The 24,881-nt window shown below is 38.3% G+C and overlaps 2 protein-coding genes across 2 annotated transcripts in view; both read right to left on the bottom strand.

The window, feature by feature from the left end:
* The window catches only part of LOC124631852 (xaa-Pro aminopeptidase 1), a 37,493-nt gene extending 22,931 nt beyond the window's left edge, over nucleotides 1–14,562 (bottom strand). The window contains exon 1 of the mRNA XM_047166481.1: nucleotides 14,282–14,562. Within this exon, the coding sequence (XP_047022437.1) occupies nucleotides 14,282–14,333 (52 nt within the window). The 5' untranslated portion in view covers nucleotides 14,334–14,562. The remainder of the gene's footprint in view (nucleotides 1–14,281) is intronic.
* Nucleotides 14,563–19,288: 4,726 nt separating this feature from the next.
* LOC124631737 (mannosyl-oligosaccharide alpha-1,2-mannosidase IA) overlaps nucleotides 19,289–24,881 on the bottom strand; it is a 52,969-nt gene continuing 47,376 nt past the window's right edge. The window contains exons 8-10 of the mRNA XM_047166307.1: nucleotides 23,853–23,997; nucleotides 23,267–23,383; nucleotides 19,289–22,247 (exon numbers count right to left, since the gene is read on the bottom strand). Of these exons, the coding sequence (XP_047022263.1) occupies nucleotides 22,083–22,247; nucleotides 23,267–23,383; nucleotides 23,853–23,997 (427 nt within the window). The 3' untranslated portion in view covers nucleotides 19,289–22,082. The remainder of the gene's footprint in view (nucleotides 22,248–23,266; nucleotides 23,384–23,852; nucleotides 23,998–24,881) is intronic.

Here is a 24,881-nt window from a genome sequence, read left to right as displayed (position 1 = left end):
GGGGCTCCGGCGGTCCCATGAGAGCTTATCGTCGCAGATGGTTTTCACGCTCACCACCGCAGCTTCGGCTTGCTGGCCGGCTCCGCCGGCCAGCCTCAGCCGCGGCGGCGAGCCTTAAAATCTACCTGCGCCTCAGCTCGCAGGCCGCCTCGCCCCTCTGCGCCTACGCGGATTTGAATTGCACTCTAGGGGTAGGGCAGACAAGACTACGTGGAGTCGGTTTTGCAGCGATTCGTTTTCGTCACTAACTTTGATTTTGGTAGTAATATTAATCTTTTAGTTGGATAGAATTTGGTGACCATTAATCCATTTTGGGAACCAAAAATAATATTTGTGCGAGATTTGCGATTTTTCTGATGTTATTTTATTTTTTTTGGATCATAATATTATATACTTTAGTGCCCTTTTAATAAAGTCAATTTATTTTTTTTGGAGTTGTTTATTTTATTTGGTGCCTCAGCTTAGAGTCTTAAAAATATTTTTGGTGATCGCCTAAATTATACCCTTTTGGAAATACACTATTTTGCAAAAAAAGCGGACACCTATGCGAAATCCTAGTTTTAAGGACTTTAAGTGTATTTCAAAGGGTTTTAATGATTGTAGTATGTTTCTAGCATCAAAAGGGTTAGCCAAGCATGCGTGAGAGTGTATTCTAAATTTGAATTTTGTACAATTGCTAAGAAATTGGTTAAACCTTGTTTTGGACTAATTGCTGGCAGAAAGTTCGTCGGTGTTTTGAAAAGTTTTTGAAGTGATTTTCAGAAAACTAATAATGCAGTCTTAATTAATGTACCTTTTTGTTAGATCAAAACATTTTTGAAAAACTATGCGTATTTGATAAAATTTTCACCTGCTCTAAATGGGCTATACTGATGATTGATGGCAATGTTAAGAGTTTAGGTATTTTAGTGTAAAGCGTTCTTCTGTTTAGATATTATACCCACGTGTTTTAAAATATCGCTTTTTCATAATTAAACACTATTTAGAGGAGTATCAGTACATTGGGCTGCGACAAAACCAATTACACAATACATTATTCACAATTATTTAAAATGTGTTTTTTAGGTTAAATAATGTAGAAATCTTGGTGAACTGGCTAGATTAACTTGCCTCTGAAAGATTTTTGTTGAAGTTTTAAAATAACTGATTCACATTTTATTGACTCATGCTACGCCGCTACGAATTTCGTAGCGAGAAATAGGGTCAGTTTTTTTGCGATTACTTATTTGGTTACAACGTAGGTAACAAACTGGCAAATCATTGTATCTCTTTAAACTGGTATAATAGTTTATGACTTCGTATTTAGGTATTTTTTGTTCTCGTGGCGTTGGAGCATAAAGTAGAAAAATTACAGGTCTCGGTATAAACCGAATTAAAGAACTGCAGCCAAGAATGATTTGATAAAAGGTGTTGAACACGCTGGCGTTCTGCCGCTGAGATCGTGGCTGAGACGATGATGTTGAAGAAAGGATACTCCAACAAAGTGAGTTTAAAAGCTTAGTATCTTCTTAACATGAAAAGCTTGGCTGAGATTTTATTTGTTTTCTAAACGAACGCTACAATTAAATTTGCTATTATTAAAGTTTAAAACACACATACATTGTAGATCTTAGTGTGTGTATGACATCTACAACCCTATAGTTAAACCTATCGCGTTATGTGTGTGCAAATCCACCATTTTACAATGGTTGCCATGACAGGGTTGCAGGGGGTGTACCGTACTCGGCAGCCAGGAGTTTAGAGAGGTGAAACAGCCCCCCAATAGTAAATATCTATTAATTTTTACAGAGTACCTAATGTTATGTATGGTAGGAACTTGGCTACATGAAATTCACAGGCGCTTTGGAACCAGAGAGAACTAGTAGAAATACTCCAAGGCGAGTAAAAAGAAGGATCCCTTTAGAGTAAGATTTGATAGAAAACAAAGAAAACTAGATATTAGAATATTATTAACTACTTAACTAGTAGATATAGTTACAAAGAAACCGGAGAAACCTTACATGTAGATAGGTACCCGGCAGACAAAAGGTAAGTAGGTATAATATTGAAATAAGACGCTATAAAATATCTTGTTTATACCTACAATAGAATAAAAATAAATAATGCAATTTACCTTTCAGACATACCTACCTAAAATCAACGAAGAAACGAACAGTAAAAGCCCTGAAAGACTCGTAGGTATTTTCGGATCTTCATCTGTACCTACGAAATCCGTTCGACCTCTCTCTCGGTTCTGCGCGCCTAGTACATTTTAGCGCGATGTTGCTGCGGATCCGACTCCCGACGGCCAAGATGAACGCCGTCGGATTAAAATTAATATAGGGTTCAATTGTTATTCAGTTGTTAGGTATTTATTTAATTAACAATATGTCATATCCCCTAATTTTAGATGTACTTAATTATTTCATTAATACATTTACATATTTTGACTATAAAACAGCTGCCGAGTATGCAAGTTCCATATGTACCAATGTATAGGGTGTTATTTATTATGTAGGATTACACCTTATGTTAAGCTTATCCATGGCGAAATCCGGAAGTGGTCGGATTTAAAACCGGAAATATCACCAAGAGCTGCCAGGATAACAGGAAGTGAAAGCGGTAACCTTATCTCCGCTGAAAAATCGATATCCGGAGTGGAGTGGGATGAAAGAGATGTACAAATACAGCTACAGATAGAATAAAAATCGCGACTCTAATTAATACTTCGAATTGAAAGTATTGGTTAAAAGGATCGGCAATTTGTCATATGATAACCCACACTAACCTAACACTAGTAAAAAAAATGTAAAAGTCGAAAAGAAAAAAATACCATTATCTATCAATTAGTTGGGCTGTCCCTCTACCCAACGATTGTCGATATTTCATTCGGTCTTCGGTTATTGGAAATGTATCGGCGATTGCCGATAATGTCGTACCGTTCGGAAAGCACCAAGGCTGCATAGACGCTAAGAGGTGAAGCTGACCAGAAATCGATATCCCATTAATACGTGTTCGAAGCTATAGGGCACGGTATATTGGTTCGGGAGCAGGGAGCAGGTGGGACGATGGATGCGTTTAGGGTGAGGCGGGACTTAGCACGGGTGAATTGCGCGTGCGCGATACTGAAAACGTTGCTTAGGCACTAGGTGAATGTCACATGTCGAAAAGCCTGAATCGTAGATAATTTTATTAATCTTTAGTTTATTTCGACATTTATTTCGGTTTGTCAGCAAATAATGTACAAAGTTTGATTCTATAAAATACTTATTGTACCATATTTGTAAAATTTTGCAAACGTAAAGCATAATTAATTAGCATAATGCAACCGGTTGAATGCATTCTTAATCAAGTTGTTCAAAAAAACAAACAAAAACAACACCACTCGTAAAACGTAAACGCAAAAAAATAAATAAAGGGGAGTGACATAATGATATGCGTAATTAGATCAAAGAAGTATTAGGACAACATATTCTGTAGGTAGAGGCGTTTCGATAAAAGGACCAAGGGCACGAAGGACTATGACGTCACACTCGACTCGGAGCGGAGGGCCTTTGTTCGTTGCTAAGGCAAAGCGCCACAGTGTCGTCGGCCGCCGTGTTATTTCCCTTCCTGAAAGCTCGCAATCTACTCCTACCAGGACATCATATCTGGGAGCGGGTTGTGTGAGGAATCGAATGGTTTCATCCCCCAATGTAGGCGGAGAAATGCGCGCGCGTGGGTGTTGTTATGGAAACGGTGTTGGCCATGTACCCGTAACTTATAAAGCGTAGGAGGTATCAGGAAAGTTGCAACTTTCTATTGCTCTTTTATTCAAGTTCGGTGAACTTGACTTGGACTATTTTTGAGTGTGTTGAAAATTCTACTTGGTCGTGTTAACAAAAAAGCTCATTTTTGTTAAAAGGATTTTGCTAATAGGATTCTCACCTCCAATTTTTTTAGTTTGGCGCAAAAAAGGTGGAGTGCATGCATTGATTTTGTATCATTGCATAGTTTATTAGGTAGGTAATCTCAATATTTTGCATCGATTTAAGAAAAAGCTCAAATCACCCATTGGTGGTGATGACAATTATTTCAGTTGGTATAATTGTAGTTGTTTATGTACTTAAAGTAGTTATACGTAATTCGTAGTAAGTCTACTGCACAAGGATAAAAAAAAATCTAACGCAATTTTAACGATAATGTCTCAAACGGAGTTACTTACCCACCTACATCTTCTAGATAAGGCAAGTCATTACTCGTAAAGAGCAATTGCAAGAGGGACCGGAGGCCGCGTACCTCGGAGTGGTCATCGTGGTATGTGTACCATGGCCTGCGTATCTGTGTTTTGAGTCATTATGTGCGTAATGTGTTATTGCAAGAGGGACGGAGGTAGCGTACCTTTGAGTGGTCATCGTGGTATGTGTACCACGGCCTGCGTGTCTGTCTGGTTGAGTCATTATGTGCGTAATGAGCATTTGCAAGAGGGACGGAGGCCGCGTACCTCCGTCGGAGTGGTCATCGTGGTATCTGTGCCACGGCCTGCGTGTCTGGTTGCCAAGTGGCCGGGGTGGTGGGCCGCAGCGCGCGGCCACGCCACCAGGAGCGCAGTCAGCCGAGGCGGTGAACGCTGCAAGTGCAAGTGCATTCACCGCAGGCAGCATGCGTTTTGTTAAGTTTACGCTCATTTTGTAGTGATCGTGCCGTTTGAGCGCACGCTTACGTAAAGCAGCACGTTTAATAATAATGCAACGTAAAATTAATGTTTTAGTGTGTTCTGGTTTGATCTTTTTGTCAAAAAAAGCATTTAAAATGCTATTCGTAAAAACTTTAAAAAGTACATCAATAAAAATAAAAAAAATCAAAAAACGATCCATCCATGGTACCATTTTCTTTATCTACAATTATTATAAAGAACATCCTTCGAAATAACAGCGAATAAAAAGGTCACCCTCAGGCTCCTATAAAATAGGTGTAAAACATAACAACCATAATATTATGCATAATACCACGAACACTGGTATAACAGTGTTGTTCGGTCAATTTGCCGCAGCGGGTGCGGCTGGCATTTTGATGAGGGATGACCGCCGATGTTTACCCTCTGATTACATAGTTGCACATTCATGTTAACCCTACGATAGCCTGCCTATTTATTTATGAAAAGTGCAAAAATAAATATTGTATCCAAAACTATAACTCAATTCCAGTAAGAAATATAGGTAAATATGTATCTCGCTCGAGATGTATATAATAAAGATGAATTTAGGTATTAAAATACCAAAATACACGTTTAATTCGTACCAAAGGACAAAATCAGAAACTGTTACAGCCTTTTTATCGTCCCACTGCTGGGCACAGGCCTCCTCTCACATGGAGAAGGATTGAGCATTAATCACCACGCTTGCTCAATGCGGGTTGGTGATTTCAGACTTTTTATAGTCCAGGTTTCCTCAAGATGTTTTCCTTCACCTTTTTATCAGCCATTGGTGTCTAAGTATACTTAGAAAGTACATACAAACTTAGAAAAGTTGCATTGGTACTTGCCTGACCCTGGAATCGAACCCACACCCTCATACTCGAAAGGTTGGTTCTTTACCCACTAGGCCACCACGACTCCACGACCAAAATCAGAAAACACCACCTAATTCGGAACGCGGCCGCGAAAACAAATTTAATTACGAGCAATCTCGCTAGCGATTTTATGGGTCATCAGAATAGAGGCGGCGCAACCCTTCAGTAATAAAGTAAGACAATGGGCATCATTTGTCACCGGCCCCGCAGCCCCGCTCCCCGACCGGGTCCGGCCACGACCCCGATATCACGTGTCACCACTATGTTGCGATTTGGCCTTATCCCTTAATCCCGGCCGGCTTAATTACCTCTGTCAGATCGTTAATTTTCACCTTTATTTACCCCAAAACTATTATTTGGGTAAATGACCCAATTTTGGGTTGATTGTTAAGGATAATTTAACTACCTATGAACTGGTATTAAATAGTTTACGTTACGCATCTTAAGCCCTTTTATCTCCTTTGACTTTGTACTGAAGTTACTGTATTCAACACGCATTTCCAATTTCTTTTCCTGGCGGAAAGAGCAAAGATTTTCAGAGATCAGAGTCCTCAAAGGGCTCTCGATAAACGGTATACAACTTAATAAGGTTTATCTTTAGAGGAGGATAGGGACTTGTGGTTAGTACTTATTTATTCATAATGAGTCGATTTCAAACTTGTCAGTTTGGCTGCAACTACGGAGTACATGAACTTTATTAATGTACTCCGTAGTTGCAGAGTATAGATGTAACTTCTGTCTTGCACTTTATTGACATACAGCAAGCAGAAAATTGTAAAATGACTATTAATTTTAAGGATCTCTGTAAAGTGTTTACATACAACATTATGTAAATTTTAACATCTGAATTAACATGTTAACATAAATTAAACAAATAATTAACATTAACATAATAAGCGTGAAATAAAATAATTAAATCCAGCCAAAAGAGGTAAAGCGAAACAGGTTAGTGGGGCGTAGTTAGAGCGGAACGAGTTTATAGGGCGCGGCGAGGCCTTTGCGAAGCGAGCCTTCGCGCGCGATGCTACCCTGGTAGATATTTCTTTTTATGGTCTACGAATAAATGTCAGGGGAGTGCCCGGCGCGCCTAGAACCCTGTGCGTTATGACTTTCAGCTTTACGCGCCTCGCCAGCTATAAAAAGACTGGCACATTTTCCCAATCACCGTCTATGACCATTTTGACCATGGACAAGTATTATGACTAGTTTATGGCGCACCTGACCTTTGGAATCGTCGTTAATTGTACTTTAAGAAAGTTTTTTATGTAGCTTTTATACTTCTTACTTCTTAATTTAATTAAGAAGAGCTGCAGTTAAAATTAGGTACTTTAAAAATCTTTAACCTTAAAGAAAACGAGTATTAACTAACTCAAAGTTGTCCAACATTTTGTATCGAAACGAATTCCCGCCAGATTCCAAGCGAATTCTTCATATCCTTGGCCGTCATGTTCTCCTAATAAAAAGGACACGTCAGCATCCCGTATTTCTCACGGTCGTACCCGAAGCCTCCAGCCTCCCTGTTTTGTCTCTGTTTAATCCCTGGGACGAGCTACTCGCACGCACTAGCGTGGGAACCGCGTGAGAACTGCTCATGAGATCGAGATGCTCCTTTTGTAATTGGTGTCCAATGACGGTTTTTTTCTGTTGTAGTTCAGTTTTCTGGCCTAGTAAACTAGCTATGTAGTACGAAGTAGTTAGCTTTGCAAGTTGAGGGTTAAATGGATGCATTGATTAATCTGTACCTTTTAGTTAATGCTAGTTAATAATTTACCGCCGCAGAGTATTTTATTTTTTATCAACATTTTTCATTCCGTACTCAGCGGTGTAAACCACAAAATGTATTTCATTAAGTGCACCATTATCCTACCCGTTGATTGATGCTGTCAAAAATATTAATGCCGGGACTCCGGCTAAACAATTAAATGGTTTACCATGATTTTTAAATGTGCGTTAAAGTTTGGAGGACCGAACCTAGACTTTTTTTACATTACATGTGGATTTTTTTTAGGGAAGAAGTAAAGTATCTTATTTTGAGATATTAAATATGAATTAAGTAACTTTATTGCTGCTATGGAGCGGGCAGAACACAACAGTGATAGTGAATCAAAGATACGATAAGATCTTATTTGTGGAGACATTTTCACATGGGTGCCTTATGGTGACCTTTATGAGGATGGAAATAACTATCGCGACACGCCACACATTGAAATGCGTTGGTGCAAATACGTGTCGTTTTTCTGTTTTTCCTCATTTTACTCTATTTAGTCACAACATGTTTATTTTTTATTTGATCAGGTAGATAATATACAAAAGATAAAAATCATAAGCTTAAGGTATGTATAATTAATCTGATATTCTATGTAGGTGTAAACTTGAAAACGTTTAAATATCTGTTTTGTCTTGGAACCCCGTAATTTAGGCAGCGAGTGAGCCTGACGTAAACCGGAACTTGTCACCGGAAGTGACCCAAAAGGTTGCGTTAGTCTGACACAACGAGCAGCCAGCCTGATTTTACGATGTAAATCGCGATCCAACTCGAATTACCGAATTTTAAGTAAAAATACGACGAAACGTAAATATTTATTTTTATAAAAAAATATACTTTCATCGGTTGTATTTTGTTACTATTAAAAGTTCCTTTAATCATGGACGGTATTTTCTAGTGGTTGAGTTTTTTTCTAATTTTAATAGGTTAATTAAGACATGAAAATCTGCGAACTAGAAGAGGAAGATGTCCTTGATAGAGCGAAGTGGAAGAAGAAGATACGGAAAGCGGACACCGTCACAAGACGGGATAAACGCTAAGAAGAAGAAGAGGTACCTACCTACTAAAGAAAATTGTTTAACGCATGGGATGTGTATTTATTTGCAAGGTGGTTAAGTTAAAAAACATTTTTTTTTTTTACATCGACATGCTTTTCACTTTTTTATTTTCTATCCACAGATTTCAAGTTAAGATGTAGAAAACAACCGAGGCGATTTCGGCCTGACTGGGTATCGAACCCGCGAGAATGCAAAAAATTGAGCAAATTCACTGAGAGCTCGCGTTTTTGACACCTCTACGAAAAGGCAAATAATGGAATGACCAGTATGTTTTAAAATAAAAACGGTAAGTATCAACAATGGTTCAATTAATATGCCTAGGTATATAATTTCTTTTAGAATTTATTTAATGAAAAATGATTATTTAAGTAATTCAAATAAAGTAGGTTTCCTACATGAAGAACCAACCTCTCGAGTATGAGGGCGCGGGTTCGATTCCAGGTCAGGCAAGTACTAATGCAACTTTTCTAAGTTTGTATGTACTTTCTAAATACATATATCTTAGACATCATTGACTGTGTTTCGGATAGCACGTTAAACTGTAGGTCCCGGCTGTCATTGAACATCCTTTGCAGTCGTTACGGGTAGTCAGAAACCAGTAAGTCTGACACCAGTGTAACCAAGGGGTATCGGGTTGCCCGGGTAACTGGGTTGAGGAGGTCAGATAGGCAGTCGCTTCTTGTAAAGCACTGATACTCAGCTGAATCCGGTTAGACTGGAAGCCGACCCCAACATAGTTGGGAAAAGGCTCGGAGGATGATGAAAGTAGGTTTCCTACATGAATATAAAGGATAACTTTAAATTTCCATAGTGCAGTTTTATCTTTGTCCTTACGAGTAGCTACTCTATTTTTAGTTAAATATGACTCAGGGCCAGAGCAGACCTTTTAAAGGACGGATAAACAAATTAATAAAACTGTAGTGACATTAACCTAGTTCTACTTCGAGTTACATCATCGCTGACACAATAGTTCAGAAATGTTCCAGCCTCGTCAAAGAAGTACCACCACCCGCATCCTGGTTGCTGGATGCCGTTAGGCTTTAGACTCTGGACTATCTGTGTACTCATCATCATCAGCCTATCGCAGTCCACTGCTGGACATAGGCCTCTCCAAGTGCACGCCACTGAGATCGATTTTCGGCTTCTCGCATCCAGCTCCTGCCAGCCGTCTTGCGCAAGTCATCACTCCACCGTGCCTGAGGACGTCCTACACTACGTTTGCCGAGGCGTGGTCTCCACTCTAGAACTCGTTTACCCCAACGGTTATCGGTTCTTCGGCTAATATGGCCAGCCCACTGCCACTTCAGCTTGCTGATTCGGTGGGCTATGTCGATGACCTTGGTTCTCTGACGGATTACCTCCTTACTGATGCGATCCCTCAGAGAAATGCCGAGCATAGCCCTTTCCATAGCCCGCTGAGCGACTTTAAACTTGTGAACCAGCCGTACCGACAGTGTCCACGTTTCGGCTCCGTAAGTCATGACAGGTAGGACGCACTGATTGAAGACTTTTGTCTTTAGGTACTGTGGGATCGACGATGTTAGGACTCGACGTAGCTTCCCAAGTGCAGCCCAACCCAACTGAATTCTCCTATTCACCTCGTCCTCAAAGTTGTTTCTACCTAACTGCAATGTCTGCCCGAGGTATACATATTTCCGAACAACTTCGAGAACGGCGCCGTGTATCGCAATCGGTTCCGGTAGAACATGTTCATTGAACATGACCTTGGTTTTGTCCAAGTTCATCCGTAGGCCGATGCGTAGAGAAGATTCAGCCAGGTCGTTCAGCACCTGTTGAAGGTCCTGCAGCGTTTCCGCCATGATGACGACATCGTCAGCAAATCGCAAGTGAGAGATGTGTTCGCCATTGATGTTGATGCCGCGTCCTTTCCAGTTCAGCGTCTTGAACATATCCTCCATTGCATTAGTGAACAGTTTCGGGGAAATAACATCCCCTTGTCTCACTCCTCGATGCAACGGTATGGGCCTTGTTTGCTGATTCTGTACTTGGACGGACATTGTAGCGGCTTCGTAAAGACATCTCATCACTTGGATGTATCGCCAATCTACTTGACAACGCTGCAGGGACTCCAGAACAGACCAGATTTCAACCGAGTCAAAGGCCTTCTCATAGTCCACAAATGCTAGACACAGGGGCTGATTATACTCTTCGGTCTTCTGTATAATCTGCCGCACTGTGTGGATGTGGTCTATGGTGCCGTATCCGCTCCGAAACCCAGCCTGCTCCGGTGGTTGGAATTCGTCGAGTCTTCGCGCAAGTCGGTTCGTGATCACTCTTGAGAACAGCTTATAGACGTGGCTTAGGAGGGAAATGGGTCGATAGTTCTTCAGCTGGGTTTTGTCTCCCTTTTTGAAGAACAGGACGACAACACTCCTACTCCACGCCTCTGGAGTTCTCCCTTCAAACAGGACGGCATTAAAAAGCTTCTGGAGCTACCCCAGTAAGGGGTTTCCTCCTGCTTTTAATAGCTCTGTTGTAATGCCATCCTCACCAGGGGCTTTTCCATTTTTGAGCTGTCTCAGAGCGATCTCGATTTCGCCACTGCTGACTTCTGGCAGGTCTTCGGTGAAATGGCGTGTTAATGTGGCTCTAGAATCCTCATTTCCGGGATCAGGTCGAGATGCATGCGATGCGTATAACCGGCCATAGAAATTTTCCACTTCCGAAAGGACTGCCGGCACCGAAGAAACGACTTCTCCACTTGTTGTGGTCAGCTTCGTCAAGTGGCTTCTTCTAAGAGATTGTACGAACACCTTTGACCCCCGATTCAGCTCAATTGCTCTTTCAATGGTAAGAGTATTGGAGCACCGGAGGTCGCGTCGTACGTGCTTGTTGATCTCTTGGTTTAGAGCCCGCTTAGCTGACGAAGTGACAGGCGGGTTTTCACGTCGTTTCTTCATAAGCCCTAATGTCTCTTCCGAAAGCTTTGATTTCTTGCCCTTACGCTGCATGTTACAGAATCTCGAACCTTCCTCCCTGAGGATCCGAACCACATATTCATGGTTCTGGTTAACGTCTGTTGTGGTTTCCACGGCGGCAAATCGGTTCTCCAGATTCGACTGGAACGTTTCAGATCCTGTCATGGTTTGGCGCAGTGTTGGTCGGAGTCTGGCCTTCATCAGACGGAAACGTTCGGCCTTGAAGTTGATATTCAGAGAGCCTCGGACAAGTCGGTGATCGCTCCTGGTATTAAACCTATTGATCACGGAGACGTCTCTGAATATGTGCTTCCTGTTCGTCATGATGAAGTCAATCTCATTTTTAGTCATAGTGTCGGGGCTTTGCCACGTCCACTTCCTTTGGGGCTGCTTTTTGAAAAAGGAGTTCATCAAAAAGAGCCCCTCGCGTTCGAGGAAGTTGACGAGCATTTGCCCCCTATGATTCCTGCTTTCAAATTCATGGGATCCTACTGCCGATTCGCCGCAAATCTGTACTCCCACTTTAGCGTTAAAGTCCCCCATGACAACGGTGTAATGGGTCTTTGTAGTGAAGTGGAGGGCCCTTGATATATCATCAAACATATCCTCCACTTCATCATCTGAATGTGTCGAAGTCGGTGCGTACACTTGCACTACCTTGAGGCTATACCTGTCGGTGAGCTTTATGATAAGGTACGCTACCCTGTTCGACACACTAGACACCTCCACAACGTTATCAGCTAGGGACTTATTAACCAGAAACCCAACGCCACCTTGGGATTGTTGGTCTCCCTCTCGGAAGTACATTAGGTGACCTGATTCGAGGGTTATGGTGTCCTCCCCCTCTCTTCGAACTTCACATAACCCTAATATGTGCCACCTAATCTTCCCAAGTTCCACCTCGAGAAGAGTGAGTTGTGTTTGGTGGCCTCCCGTACATGGGCGTAGCCACACTGGGGCAAGCTGGGGCACTTGCCCCACCCTGGGCCCTGGCTCTGACCTATAAGGTGTCTGATTAAACAATGTTTTTTTACTAACTCTAACTAACAACATCAACAATCATATGTACTATCCGTAAGTTATTGCACAAAAGAAATTGTCGACTTTGAAAAGAGCGCGATCAAAACAAAATGCACGCTCGAGTTCTCGAACTTTGCGAGCGAGGGGGTTTTCGTATGAACGTAAATCGGGTGTGTCGTACCTAGTCCCCCCATTCATGAAAATGTATGTTTGGGCTACATTTTACGTAGTTTTTGGTCTTAAGTCTTAAGAAATAATTAATATTTCGCGCTCGCTTCGCTCGCGTATTCTGAAACTATATGCCCTTGTTTTTGCATTTGTCATCAAACAAAAAGTTAAGTATGTTTGGGTTTAATTTTACGTAATATTTGATTTAAGTCCAATAAAAATTTCACGCTCGCTTCGCTCGCGTATTCAGAAACTATATGCCCTTATTTTTGCATTTGTCAACAAACAAAAAGTTAAGTACGTTTGGGCTAAATTTTACGTAATATTTGGTTTAAGTCGGATAAAAATTTCACGCTCGCTTCGCTCGCGTATTCAGAAACTATAGGCCCTTATTTTTGCATTTGTCAACAAACAAAAAGTTAAGTACGTTTGGGCGAAATTTTACGTAATATTTGGTTTAAGTCTGATAAAAATTTCACGCTCGCTTCGCTCGCGTATTCAGAAACTATATGCCTTCATTTTTGCATTTGTCAACAAACAAAAAGTTAAGTGCGTTTGGGCTAAATTTTACGTAATATTTTGTTTAAGTCCGATAAAAATTTCGCGCTCCCTTCGCTCGCGTATTCAGAAACTATAGGCCCTTGCTTTTGGCTTTTGTCCTGTCCTGAAAGTATAAACTTCTCAAATGAAGAGATTAACAAGTTTGAGATTAACGACTTAAGATACAAAAAATCGGAGGGCCCCCGCTTTCCCCGGGGATAAGTTGACTGCTGCTTCACCCTGAGCCCCAAGCTGGCTACGCCCATGCTCCCGTAACCCGGAGATTCTTCGCACCCCCTGTCCCGCCGTAACCACGGTCGCCACTGTGACCGGGAATAGCGGGACTGCCGGGAACTAGGGGCCGTGGCTTTTTTGTGCTGCTCATAGAGGTATTTAGCCTACTGCTATCACGCTGGCCAGACGGGTTGATAGAGGGTTTTTTTCGAGTTTTCCTTCTCTCGCAGTGCATTTTTGACTCCATTAGTCGACTTCTACGACACCCACTGGAAGAAGGGGTAGCGACATATGTATTCTTAAGCCGTCGCTACACGGCCCAATGTACTCAATCTGTGTACTCAATTCACTTAAATCGGAGTAGTTTTACCGTCAAATCGTGATACATAGACAGGGTTACCGCATTTTCTGATAATAAGTATCCCACCAAAAACATTAAATGTAAAAAAATCCAAGTCTTTCTACGCAATTCTTCCACCGTAAAAAGTTTTGAGATCGCGTAGAAGCCAAGTCCTGTTTAACTGAATTTGTAACAATAAATCAATATTTTGTGACTATTGCCATATCAATAGTTTTGTTCACATTACAATAATATTTTTTTATAGTTGACGTCTGCAGTGAGTTTAGAACGAAACACTTCAGCATCGAAAATCGAAATCGTTCTTAGGTCGATTTGAATTTTATTCATCGAAGTTGTTTCATAAGAAATGGCCATATGGCCATCCATCAATCATTCACAGTGAACCGAAAAGAGATTAATTTATTGTATGTATTACGATAATTCAATATATTGTAAGTGTATCTACCCAAACTTCTTATTTCAGTTCGCTAAACATATAAAATCAAACAATACACTAGGCGAATCTTGAAAAGTTTATTTATTTGCAAAAGTTTTTCAACAATGTTTTATGAAGCTACCGACTTTAACTGAAAAATAACTTTTGAAAGATTCCGTAACATAAAAAACATGCTGTAAGAACTTCAACAAATAAAAAAGTTTCAGCTAGGTTCCATCAAAATGTTCTTACCTGAAAATAAACTGGTCACCGCCAACAACCGCAAGATGTTCAGCTTCCACATGCTTTACAAACAATTGTCAATAAACCACTAACTTCTCCGCAACTCATACGCAAATCATAATCTAAGTATTCAAATAAACTAAATTATCGCGCTGAGGTCATATAAAATGATAAACATAAACCTAATAAATGCGATAAATCAAATGAAACCAACTGATATACTAAACAGAATAATTAAAAAGTAACTAATTTAAAAAATATCTGTTTGTGGAGACCATGTTCTAGTGGAAGTGGATGTGTATCGCGAGGCACGCTCGTCACCTTGTCTGTCGCTCAACTATTTCAGCAATCCTGAAAGCTTGCGCCCCTCGCAACCCCACCACCCCTACCGTGGTGGTGCAGAATGGGGACAGGGAGCGTCCCACGGTCATAAAGAAAATTGTCTTCACTGAACTGATTGGAACAATATTTGTTGGCTTGAAAGGTGTCGTGGGGGTTTCACAGCCCAGTTAACGACTAGCTGTCCTGATGTGACTCAGTATGTGACTAAGGCTGATCTCATTTTCTTGACCTATACTTAAATGGTTGTGAAGTGGGTTAATGAGATAATTTGGGGAGGAAAGTAGCTTCAAATGTCATTCTCATGCTACTCGAAGTACCTATCTGCTTTAGATAGATAGGCTGAAGTTTTTGGGTAATAACAGTTCTTACCTACTGAGTGACCAGCTCTAGGATAAATTGATACAAATACCTAAGTAGGTATATGGTAAAGTAAAGATTTCCTTTGTAGCTGTGATCCTTACAATCTCGTGGGTTCTCAATTAAAGACATGGATGGCTAATCATACAATAATGAGACATGCGATTCTACTAGGCTAGGTACCTACATAATATGTTAAAAGCAACTCATTTTCATAGAAAACATGTAATTTCCCACTTAACACCATTATTTATGATATAGGTTGCATGTTTTTTACATAACATCATCACGCGAGTTGTGGGTTTAGTTAAGCCTCATAAAAAAGATAATGCCGAATTAATATCAACCACAACTGACCATTGATTAAAACTGAGGTCGAAAACACTGATCAGCAGATTTGCAGGTGTGGCAGGTCCGCGTTTCTAATCCTAGGTTCTGAATTTTTAAGTCACTATTTTCCAAATAAGATACTGCATAAGAAGCTGTTGAACTGCTGGGGATTCCATAACTGGAATGAACGCTATTGTTTCCGAGTGAGAATTTTTAAGAGACAATGAATAGATGCCTACGGGAAAGAGTATTTAGGTCCTCAAAAAGGGGCCCTTCGGTCATGATATCTGAAGTCACAGAAAGATAAACCTTAAGTACCTGTGTGCAGGTACATTGGATTAAGTCATTGAACGAAAATAATAATGTGCGAATATTACTCCCATTGCCTGCTGAAAGGTATGCCGTTGGCCTATAAACGAGGGTGGCGAAACGTAACGAAGTCGTAAGCTTCGTAAATGCCGCGCCATGATGTCTATGGGCTAACATTTATGCAGCCATCCAATTAGGGACGGGCTGTTTGGATAGTTGGCGACATAACCTTGCAGTTAGGAAGGTACGCCGGGTGGCGACTATCAAAGGTCACTGTTGGTAGTACTAAATCGCTGGTGATTCTCACCAGTTGGATGATATTTTAAGGGCTGATTTTTCAATCACCAGATAACTTATCTGAAGAATAAGTTTGTTGCTGGCAGCTTTTGTATAGAAAATATGCTATTCCTCAGATAGTAGTTAACTGATGATTGAACAATCGGCCCTTAATATGGTAAATAAAGTCATTTATTCAAAGTAGGCTGAAAATCAGCACTTGTTAAAGGTCAAAGTTACAAAAGAAAGCCTCCGAAACACCCCACTCACCACTTCCTATGTGTTTTTGCTGGAAGAAGAACTGGTGAAAAAAAGCTCCCCAGCAACAAATAGGTTTTACTACTTTCAATCCTTTGGATCAGAATTGCAGGAATGTTTTGTTTTTTTTCTATACTAATATTATAAAGAGGAAAACTTTGTTTGTTTGGTTGTAATGGATAAACTCAAAAACTACTGAACCGATTTTAAATATTCTTTCACCATAAGAAAGCTATATTATCTGCGAGTAACATAGGCTATATTTTATCCCCGTGCGGGCAGTAGCTTTCACGGGACGCGGGTGAAACCGCGGGAAATAGGCTAGTATTTAATAATGTAGGTAATTTAGACACTTACCTAAAGTTTTTCCCGATTCTGGTGACACTGGCTAGCACAGAACTGATATTTTTTTAATGGTCTGTACAAAAATACCACTATTTTCGTTATTTAAGAAGGTAGTTAGTTTGATAGTTTTTAGATAGCAAATCATGGTTGTTTATACATTTTACTTTCTTTTGTGGCTAAAGAAGCCAATAGCTTGCGGCACTAATAACCGCATAGACAAGCACTGCCACAATCATCTGACCAAGATGCTCTGCGGCCAATGATGATACATTTTACTCACATGAATAGGTGCTCACAAAATCATCATAATACCCACCTAACACTCAGATCTAGAACCACATTAGCAAATAACTCTTATAAAACCAATGGTTTTTCCTTTGTCCAGAGGTGTGTCCAGTTGTGGCAGGTCGCTAGTGTGCAATAGATCGTATCTGATGAATGATACTCATAATATTAGGCCCAACCAGAATCAAACTGGCAACTAGGCTTTCGTGCATATGTGAATAAGTTAAGTTATACTATAGTATAGTGTAGTATAGTGATACGATGAGTTAAGTTTCGCTATCTGTTTGGGCGAATACAGCTCAGTGTGAGGAACAAAACTATATTTAGTAGGATTTTATATTTCCTCTCGGTCATCTATCAATATTAATTCTCGCTCACTTTACAACTTACCTATTTTTAGATAGACGGAACGAAAATATGTCGCTGTCGCAATGTTTGTTTACTACTGACAAAATTGCATTTTAGCTTATCTATCTCGTCACCTTTTGTGAATAGTAGTAGTATATAAAAAAAAAAACAACTCCATAATGTTTATAAACATGTTTTATTAATAACCGAAAAATGTACATTATTATTTAAATACTACAACTTCATACATACATAACAGGCATTACATACAGAACAACTATCTCGGAGTGAGGGCCAACCTTCACTGACAAGTACTAGGACAACATACAGGAGAGGCAGTACACTTGTAATTCTTTCAAAGTCTTGTATAACAGTTATAGGTATTTATGATTTGTCTACTTTCATAACGGAACGTAGAACGCTCTAAATTAAAAAATAATCACGTAAAACAGACAATTACAATAAATTATTATGCCATTTTGCGATTAGTGCATTAGAATAGTTAAATACAAAAACACAAAATATATTTAGGGTATGAAAATAAAGTAGGCTAAATGATTATGAATGATGTCCTTTTTAAATTACAAATGCCAGATAAGGTGATTGAACCTACAATTTAATTTTGATCATATTCGAGTCATACTTTACCAATCCATTCAAGAATTTTAATGTTTTTATAATATTAATCTGAGCGAAATTCATTTCAACAGCTCTTTGTGTGTTGAAGGTGGAATAAACATCACGGGCTTATGCCTTGGATAAGCATATGATAACTGGTCCAAAAGGGTTAGTATGATAAATGCTCGCGCGGCAGTTAAACAATGTCTTTGCTGCGAAAATGACAGTACCATGTCAGATTTTTTTAAAGAAAAATAAAATTGAGTTTAACTTTTTATAGTTCGGCCATTCAGAGAATGCGTTCCTGACACGTCGCGATTGAACTGACGACGTAACTTTGCAATGGCGTTGCAGTTACGATAAAAATATTTTTGCTGGTTGTTTACCGTTTTAACAATTGAGGAGCATTAAAACAACATTATTATATCAATAATCAATGAATGTTATAATTTTGTGCCAAACTGAGTGTCAAATAACTTGGTAAACAATATTTTTCTAAATCTATACTGCGCTATTACAAGGTTATGTCAGCGGTTTATATTTTGTAGTGCTGTGCTAAAAATAACAGGCAAGTATCGTAATCTGTTCTTATACAGTTATAATATAAAATAATACGTTTTGATTTTCTTTTTAAGAATTGGAAAATAATGGACTATAAGACTTAATTATAACGTTTATGAAATATAAAAATAAAACTATGACCAAACCGCATTTTTATACTTAGATTAAAAATGGTAACCCCAAATGGCGTTATGGGCCGCCATTTTGTGACGCTAAAACAGTCGTCCGTTGTCGTTTCGTGCGCATAGACCACGTTTTTCAAGTGTTTTCGATCTGTTTTTATTTGATTACCCGGCTTTTGTTAGACCGAGATATCAGGATTGATTCTGTTATTGATAATAATATAATTATACATGTAGGCGAAGATGATGATGAAGACACCACCTCCTCAAGCAAATCGGAGTCTGATTAATATTCTGTTCGCACATTCAATTCAATGTACTTGTAACAAAGAATAAATAAAACAATTTTATTATATGAATATTACCTTTTTTTGGTTTCCACTTAAATAACTAAAATATAAAACAAATGATTCCGCCAATTTAAAACGAAAATAATCTTAAAATAATGCGGCGGTTCATTTTGAAGGAACGGTAACGAACTCAGTGTTATGTTGTGCCCATCACTAGTCGTGACTAACTGATAGGTGTCAGGAACGCATTCTCTGAACGGCCGAAGTATAGTACAATGGTACGTTGTCGTGGGCAGCGGCCGCGTAACATGGCAGTACAAAATATAAATTACATAATTCATATAATAAACATAAATATGTACATCAACAGACGCACACCCACATTACTTAATTTAAAAAATAACAATGTAAATCTACACGCAGAAACCTAAAACTAAAATATTTTATCGTCTATGACTATTATATACACAATTTACAGTTATTATTCCAACTACTTCGTCTAATATCAGTGAGTGATCCAATGGTTAGTGGAGACTTCGAATTTGGATTCATTTAGAACAAACAAAACCCAACAATAATTACAAGAACGATTATTTATTTTAATGCTTTATTAACAGGTGCAGAAAATTATATTAAATATATGTAACTTTGTATATTAAATCACAAAAATGACAAAGCGATTCGCTTTTATTTGTAGAATGTATAGATAAACATAATTATGATTCATTGAAGGCTTGGATTGTGTTTAACGTTGGTACAGTTGGTCGCGTGAACAATTGTTTATATCCTCAGCTGTATACACAACGCTTCAAATGTTTTATTACAATAATATCAATGAAATGAACTGAACAAACAAGTCAGTAGGCCGGTTAGTGTGAAATATTAATAACGTGTGCTTTAATGCCTCCTCGTCATTATGTATTATACACTAAAAACTTTAGTCGCAGATATGTTAGTTTGTTAACCACGTTATTATGATAAAGTTAAAAAGGAATATAGAAAATATATTTCAGTAAGTTAATAAATACGAGATCCGACACAAATCAAATTTTTATAATTAAATATAGAAAATAGTAAATCATAAGTTTTCAATAAATAAAAAAGTATTTTCCTATTTAAGATATCAGTTAAGTTACATATCAATAGATATATCTAATTAAGATCGGCCGTGACGTGCGTTTACACTAGCGTTATATTTCCTAAGCGACGTAGCTGCAATCAAATAAACTAAAAATATCGCACGTCGGCCGTCGAGTGATGTTTTACAGAATAATATTAGTTACACGTAGAAATGTAGAAAGTGCGCGGTCGCGGCTTCGAACCCGGGCTGAGCAAACCTGGGTAGGTAATAACTTAATTCACAAACCGTATAAAAAAATTGTCATTCCGTTTTTGGTTTGACTCAAACGTAGCTGAATTTACAATAACAAGTTCATATTAGAAAACTTGTGTATTTCGTCATTTCAGCTTAAACGAGCTACGTGGAATGTGTTCGAAGCCGCGACCGCTAAGTATATAGTATAACCGAGTACGTTTGTGCATATTACTTAGTAATGCCCGAAATAACTTAACATTGGTCTCCATTCCTGAGCCTTTCAAACAATCAGATCTTTATTCATAATACATTATTTGATATCAATATCTAATCTCAATCGAATTCCCATAATATTGGAAAAATATTTCAGTACATAATAAAAATTTGGTTAATGAGTGTAACATTGACCTATACATGTATTTACTATAAACTGAGTATTCATAGCTAATAAATAAATAAATAACATTCACCTCCATTATTTAGATTTCATATTCCATCCAATTAGTTACAGTGGAAGATTGGACACATGCGACAACAGATTATATAAAGGAATTTCATATAAGAATCATTGCTATTTTGTTTAAACAAAGCAATTTGAGCCGTATTGTTTACAACTTAAGCAATATTATTGCTTGTCGACTGTCAATTGAGATCATGGACATTTGCACTGCGGATTGATTACCATAGGTTTATATTTACACTACGAATGTGTCACTTCTCACTCACTAATTGACTTGAGCAACATTACCTACTGACAGGCAGTGGACGCGGCAAAACGGGAGTTACCTCTTACACGCAAATCAGTTATATAAATGCTAATTATACCGATATGGATAACTTTAGTAGGTAAATTTTTTGTCCTAATTTTGAGAACTACTTACTCCGTTTGGGGAGGCACTTAACTGAAGATAAACAATATTGATATGACTTGTATTTGAAAACTCAGTTTAAAATAATAAAAAAAAAAAAACGGCAAAAAATCGATGTAAACATTATTTTCAGCAGTACTTTATTCGTTTAAGGTGTATTTTTATAAAAAGTTCTATCAAGCGAGTTTACCTTACGTTAAGTGCGCACTAAAATGGAGTATAGATTGGCTCCCATTTATTTAAATAGCCGCTTTCAAATGTTACGCGTTTTAAATATTCGAATGAATCAACTACGCCTTAACATTATTTTATTACTACGTACCAAAATCTGAGAATATACGTAGGATATCATAAGAGCGCGTAGGTAGTTGTTTAAAATAATTTAGATATTAGGGTTATATTACGATAAGATTGAAAAGGGATAGTTCATAGATACATAGTTGTGTACATGGCTAATAAAACCAGTAACTCATTGATACATAAACTAAAATCAAATTAAATTCACAATTCTTATTACCGATTATTAAGAAATGAGCTGTCATAATAATAGAAAATTATATTAAGTTTTAGTTATGAAGAAAATAACAAAAAATGTTGAGTTGCCTCACTTGGTCATAAGGATATAACTCCAGTAACAGTTGTAACGAGCATATTATGCTATCCTTTGAACCTCAACAATCCTACTGCATACATTCCCGGCTAGAAAGCCGAAATACCAACGCGATACCAATATCGCGTTTAATGTAAGCAAACTTGATGGTAATTAACTACGGTACTTATTTCAACGCATCAAGGAAATTTATTTTTTATTAAAAAAAATAATTTTTCTTCTTCTAAATTTTTTTTGCAAAGGTCAATGACTCGTAAGTACCGTCCATACAGAGTGCTGATTCCGAGTTTTGTAAGTTATCGCTCTCGATACGTAATTATAACTCGGCTGAATTTAAAAGTTGTGTGTTACATCAAATTATTTGAATATTACACCTTCATTCATTTTGCCGAGTTTATAATACGACCAAAAGCCGATGACAGCTTTATTAAATAAACAGCTCTAAAATGAATGCTGCCTAATTAAGTAGTATAATAATTTACATATCGAGAAAGTTAACTGGCAAAACTCACTCGACACTCTGTTGACACGTCATAAAAAATGAAATATTTTCAAAACAAAGTTGTGTGTTGTGTTTATATCCTGTTGTTTTCATCGTTGGCTGGTTCCAAGGGCACGGGTTTTGGTGCCTCACGGTATAGTGGGTTCTTACCCTTGATGGGGAAGGGATGGGCTTCCGTGTTGAATACCCACTCGTCCAGTGGTAGGAACGAATCGTCGGAGAACAGCAGGTATAGGTACTGAAATGTTATATAACATATGTTATTATTCGCAATTCATATAGTTTTTAGTTAAAAGTATAGACTAGGATATAATTTTATAATTTATGACAAGAATGTTAAATTTTAAATATACAGTTTAGAAATTGCTTGATTCATATACCGTGCACCTAGATACTACTAATGTAAAAGAGGCATGTTGTATATTTTTTCATATTGTACTAGGCTTTGAGATAGTTTCAAAGTCCTAGTGGCCCTGAAATAGACCTTCAGAAGGAACAAGGCCAATAAAATCATCCAGTCATTTGACACTTTAGTTACATCATCAATATATACATGCTAGTTGCAATTGAAACTGAATTTTACGACTATTAAAATAGAGAAGAGAATCATATAAAATTAAACGCGTCCATTCCCCTAGTTCGCAATGACCCTAGTGCCAGTTTTATGAGCAAAATGCCATGATGGCAATATTTATTTATTTACATCGTGTCCGCACTGAGCGACGTGGCGTCTGACCCGGAATTTTTATTAGGGTCAGGATAATTGTTCGAATGGAACTAAATTACTAACGTACTGACATAGGAAGTGGGACAAGGCTGCAGTTGGAGTAGTTTAGCTGCCTTTATTTTTATAGATAGGTCATTCGAGAATTGAACATTGTTCTATTAAAGGATTGAAATAATATTATGATGGTGGAATTTTGAATTCGTTAAAATGATAACTTACTAATATTAAAAATGCGATTGCAACCCTGTTTGTCTGTCGTCTCTACGGACTTCGGGCCAAAACAAATAAACTGATTTAAATTAAATTTGGTACTTAGGTGACGTATCCAAAGAAATAAGTAAGAAGTAGTCGGGACGAGGGTGAACAACTCGGAACAGCTAGTAATGTTTAAACACCACAGCCCTACATAAATTGACAGAAATTCTTCTTATCTTTGTCCAAATTGCTTCGAGATGACTTCAATTTGGATCAGAATTTGATGTTTTTTTTTTTCTATTAAATGCCTTTAATACAAAAAGTTCAGTTATTACCTTAAGCGTCTCAGCGAGGAAGAAGCTCTGCTGCACGTCGTCGCCCTGCGGGTTCTGATGGTACACGTTCACCAGCCCCGTGTAGCCGCCCTCCACGCGACAGTGCTTCTCTAGCGCCTGGAATATTACACCATGTCATGGTTGAATATCAGCTTGAATGAATGTAGTATCAGTTTTTAGTCACTTTTTGGGTCTGTTTTTAGGGTTTTAGGTTACCGTGGTACATAGGAAAAAACCCTATTTCTAAGACTTTGCTGTCAGTCACAAGGCATTTTGGGTCTGATGAACCCACATCCTCCGAGCCTTTTTCCCAACTATGTTGGGGTTACAGTCTAAACGCATGTAGCTGATTACCAGTGTTTTTCCGCTATGACCATCAATACTGATAACTAGAATAACATAAATATTTTAGCGGGCCCTTAAAATTATGATTTTTGAATGTTACCTATAAATTAGATGTGAGTTTTTGTCCAGTTTATAAATATATTGGAATGAAATCCTTTCGATTTTTTAAAATGTTATAACCACTTCAGCCAACGTTAATAATGTTAACTTTTTTAAGTGTAAGGTAATATACCCCTATTACCTGTACTCCCTCCCAGCCCCAGTCCCGGTAGCGCTGCTGCTTGGTGAGTCTCCACATGATGAAGTAGCTCTCGAACGTCTCGGGACGCAGCAGGTATACTTTCTCGTTGCTCTTCTGTGCCCTAGCCTCTACCGCACCGGAGAATCTGAGAAAATGTACATGATTTACTATCAAATTATTCCGTCAGTGGGTCGTCTTAGGGGCGGAGTATTGTAAATGATTAATATTGACAATATTCTAGTTCGAGGTATTAACAAACCTAAAGGTTTATTTGCTTATACAAATCTATTTTATATTGCTTTATTGGATGAAGCTTGCAAATAAATAAATAAACAAAGATATGTAAATTATTTAAAGAGTCAAGTCAAGTATGTCCATCTCGATTCATAAGACAAACATTTGTATTAATAGCCCGGTCAAAATAGACATAAAAGTAGTGGACAAATAACAAAAATTCCCACAGAGCTGATTTTTGGTGGAGAGCTAGATTTGATCATTATAAGTAAAATACTAAAAGTCCCCATCGATCCCATGTGTGCGTCAAAAGTTATTCGAGGTCAAATGTCATTTTTTTTGTTTTTTTTTTTTTGTGTTTTTTTCGAAAACGGTAAGTTTTATCAAAAAAATACATCTGACCAAAATTGTAGATTATAAAATTTTCTACAAAAACGGCATTAACAGTTTTCTCCTAAATGTTACCATTCCTGAGATATCGCGCTTCAAAGAGTCACACTACACATGATTATGCACATATGAGCCACGTATTTAAGAGGGCTGCCTTTTAAGTTGTGTCGTTTGAAATAAGTGTAGACAATCTAATAGGTTAATAACATTTATTGTTTATCGAAGAATTCTCCGCGATATTTAATGCACTTTTGCATGCATTTAAACCAGTTCTTGAAACATTTATTCCATTCTGAAGTGGGGGTAGTCAAAATGGCCGATTTGTGTGAGTCAACAGCTTTTTCAGGTGTGCTGAAACGTTAACCACGAAGACTTTGCTTAATTTTGGGGAATGTAAAATAATCG

The sequence above is a fragment of the Helicoverpa zea genome, chromosome 7 (assembly GCF_022581195.2).
Source record: "Helicoverpa zea isolate HzStark_Cry1AcR chromosome 7, ilHelZeax1.1, whole genome shotgun sequence".
NCBI lineage: Eukaryota > Metazoa > Arthropoda > Insecta > Lepidoptera > Noctuidae > Helicoverpa > Helicoverpa zea.
This window is presented reverse-complemented; position numbering and strand designations above follow the sequence as displayed.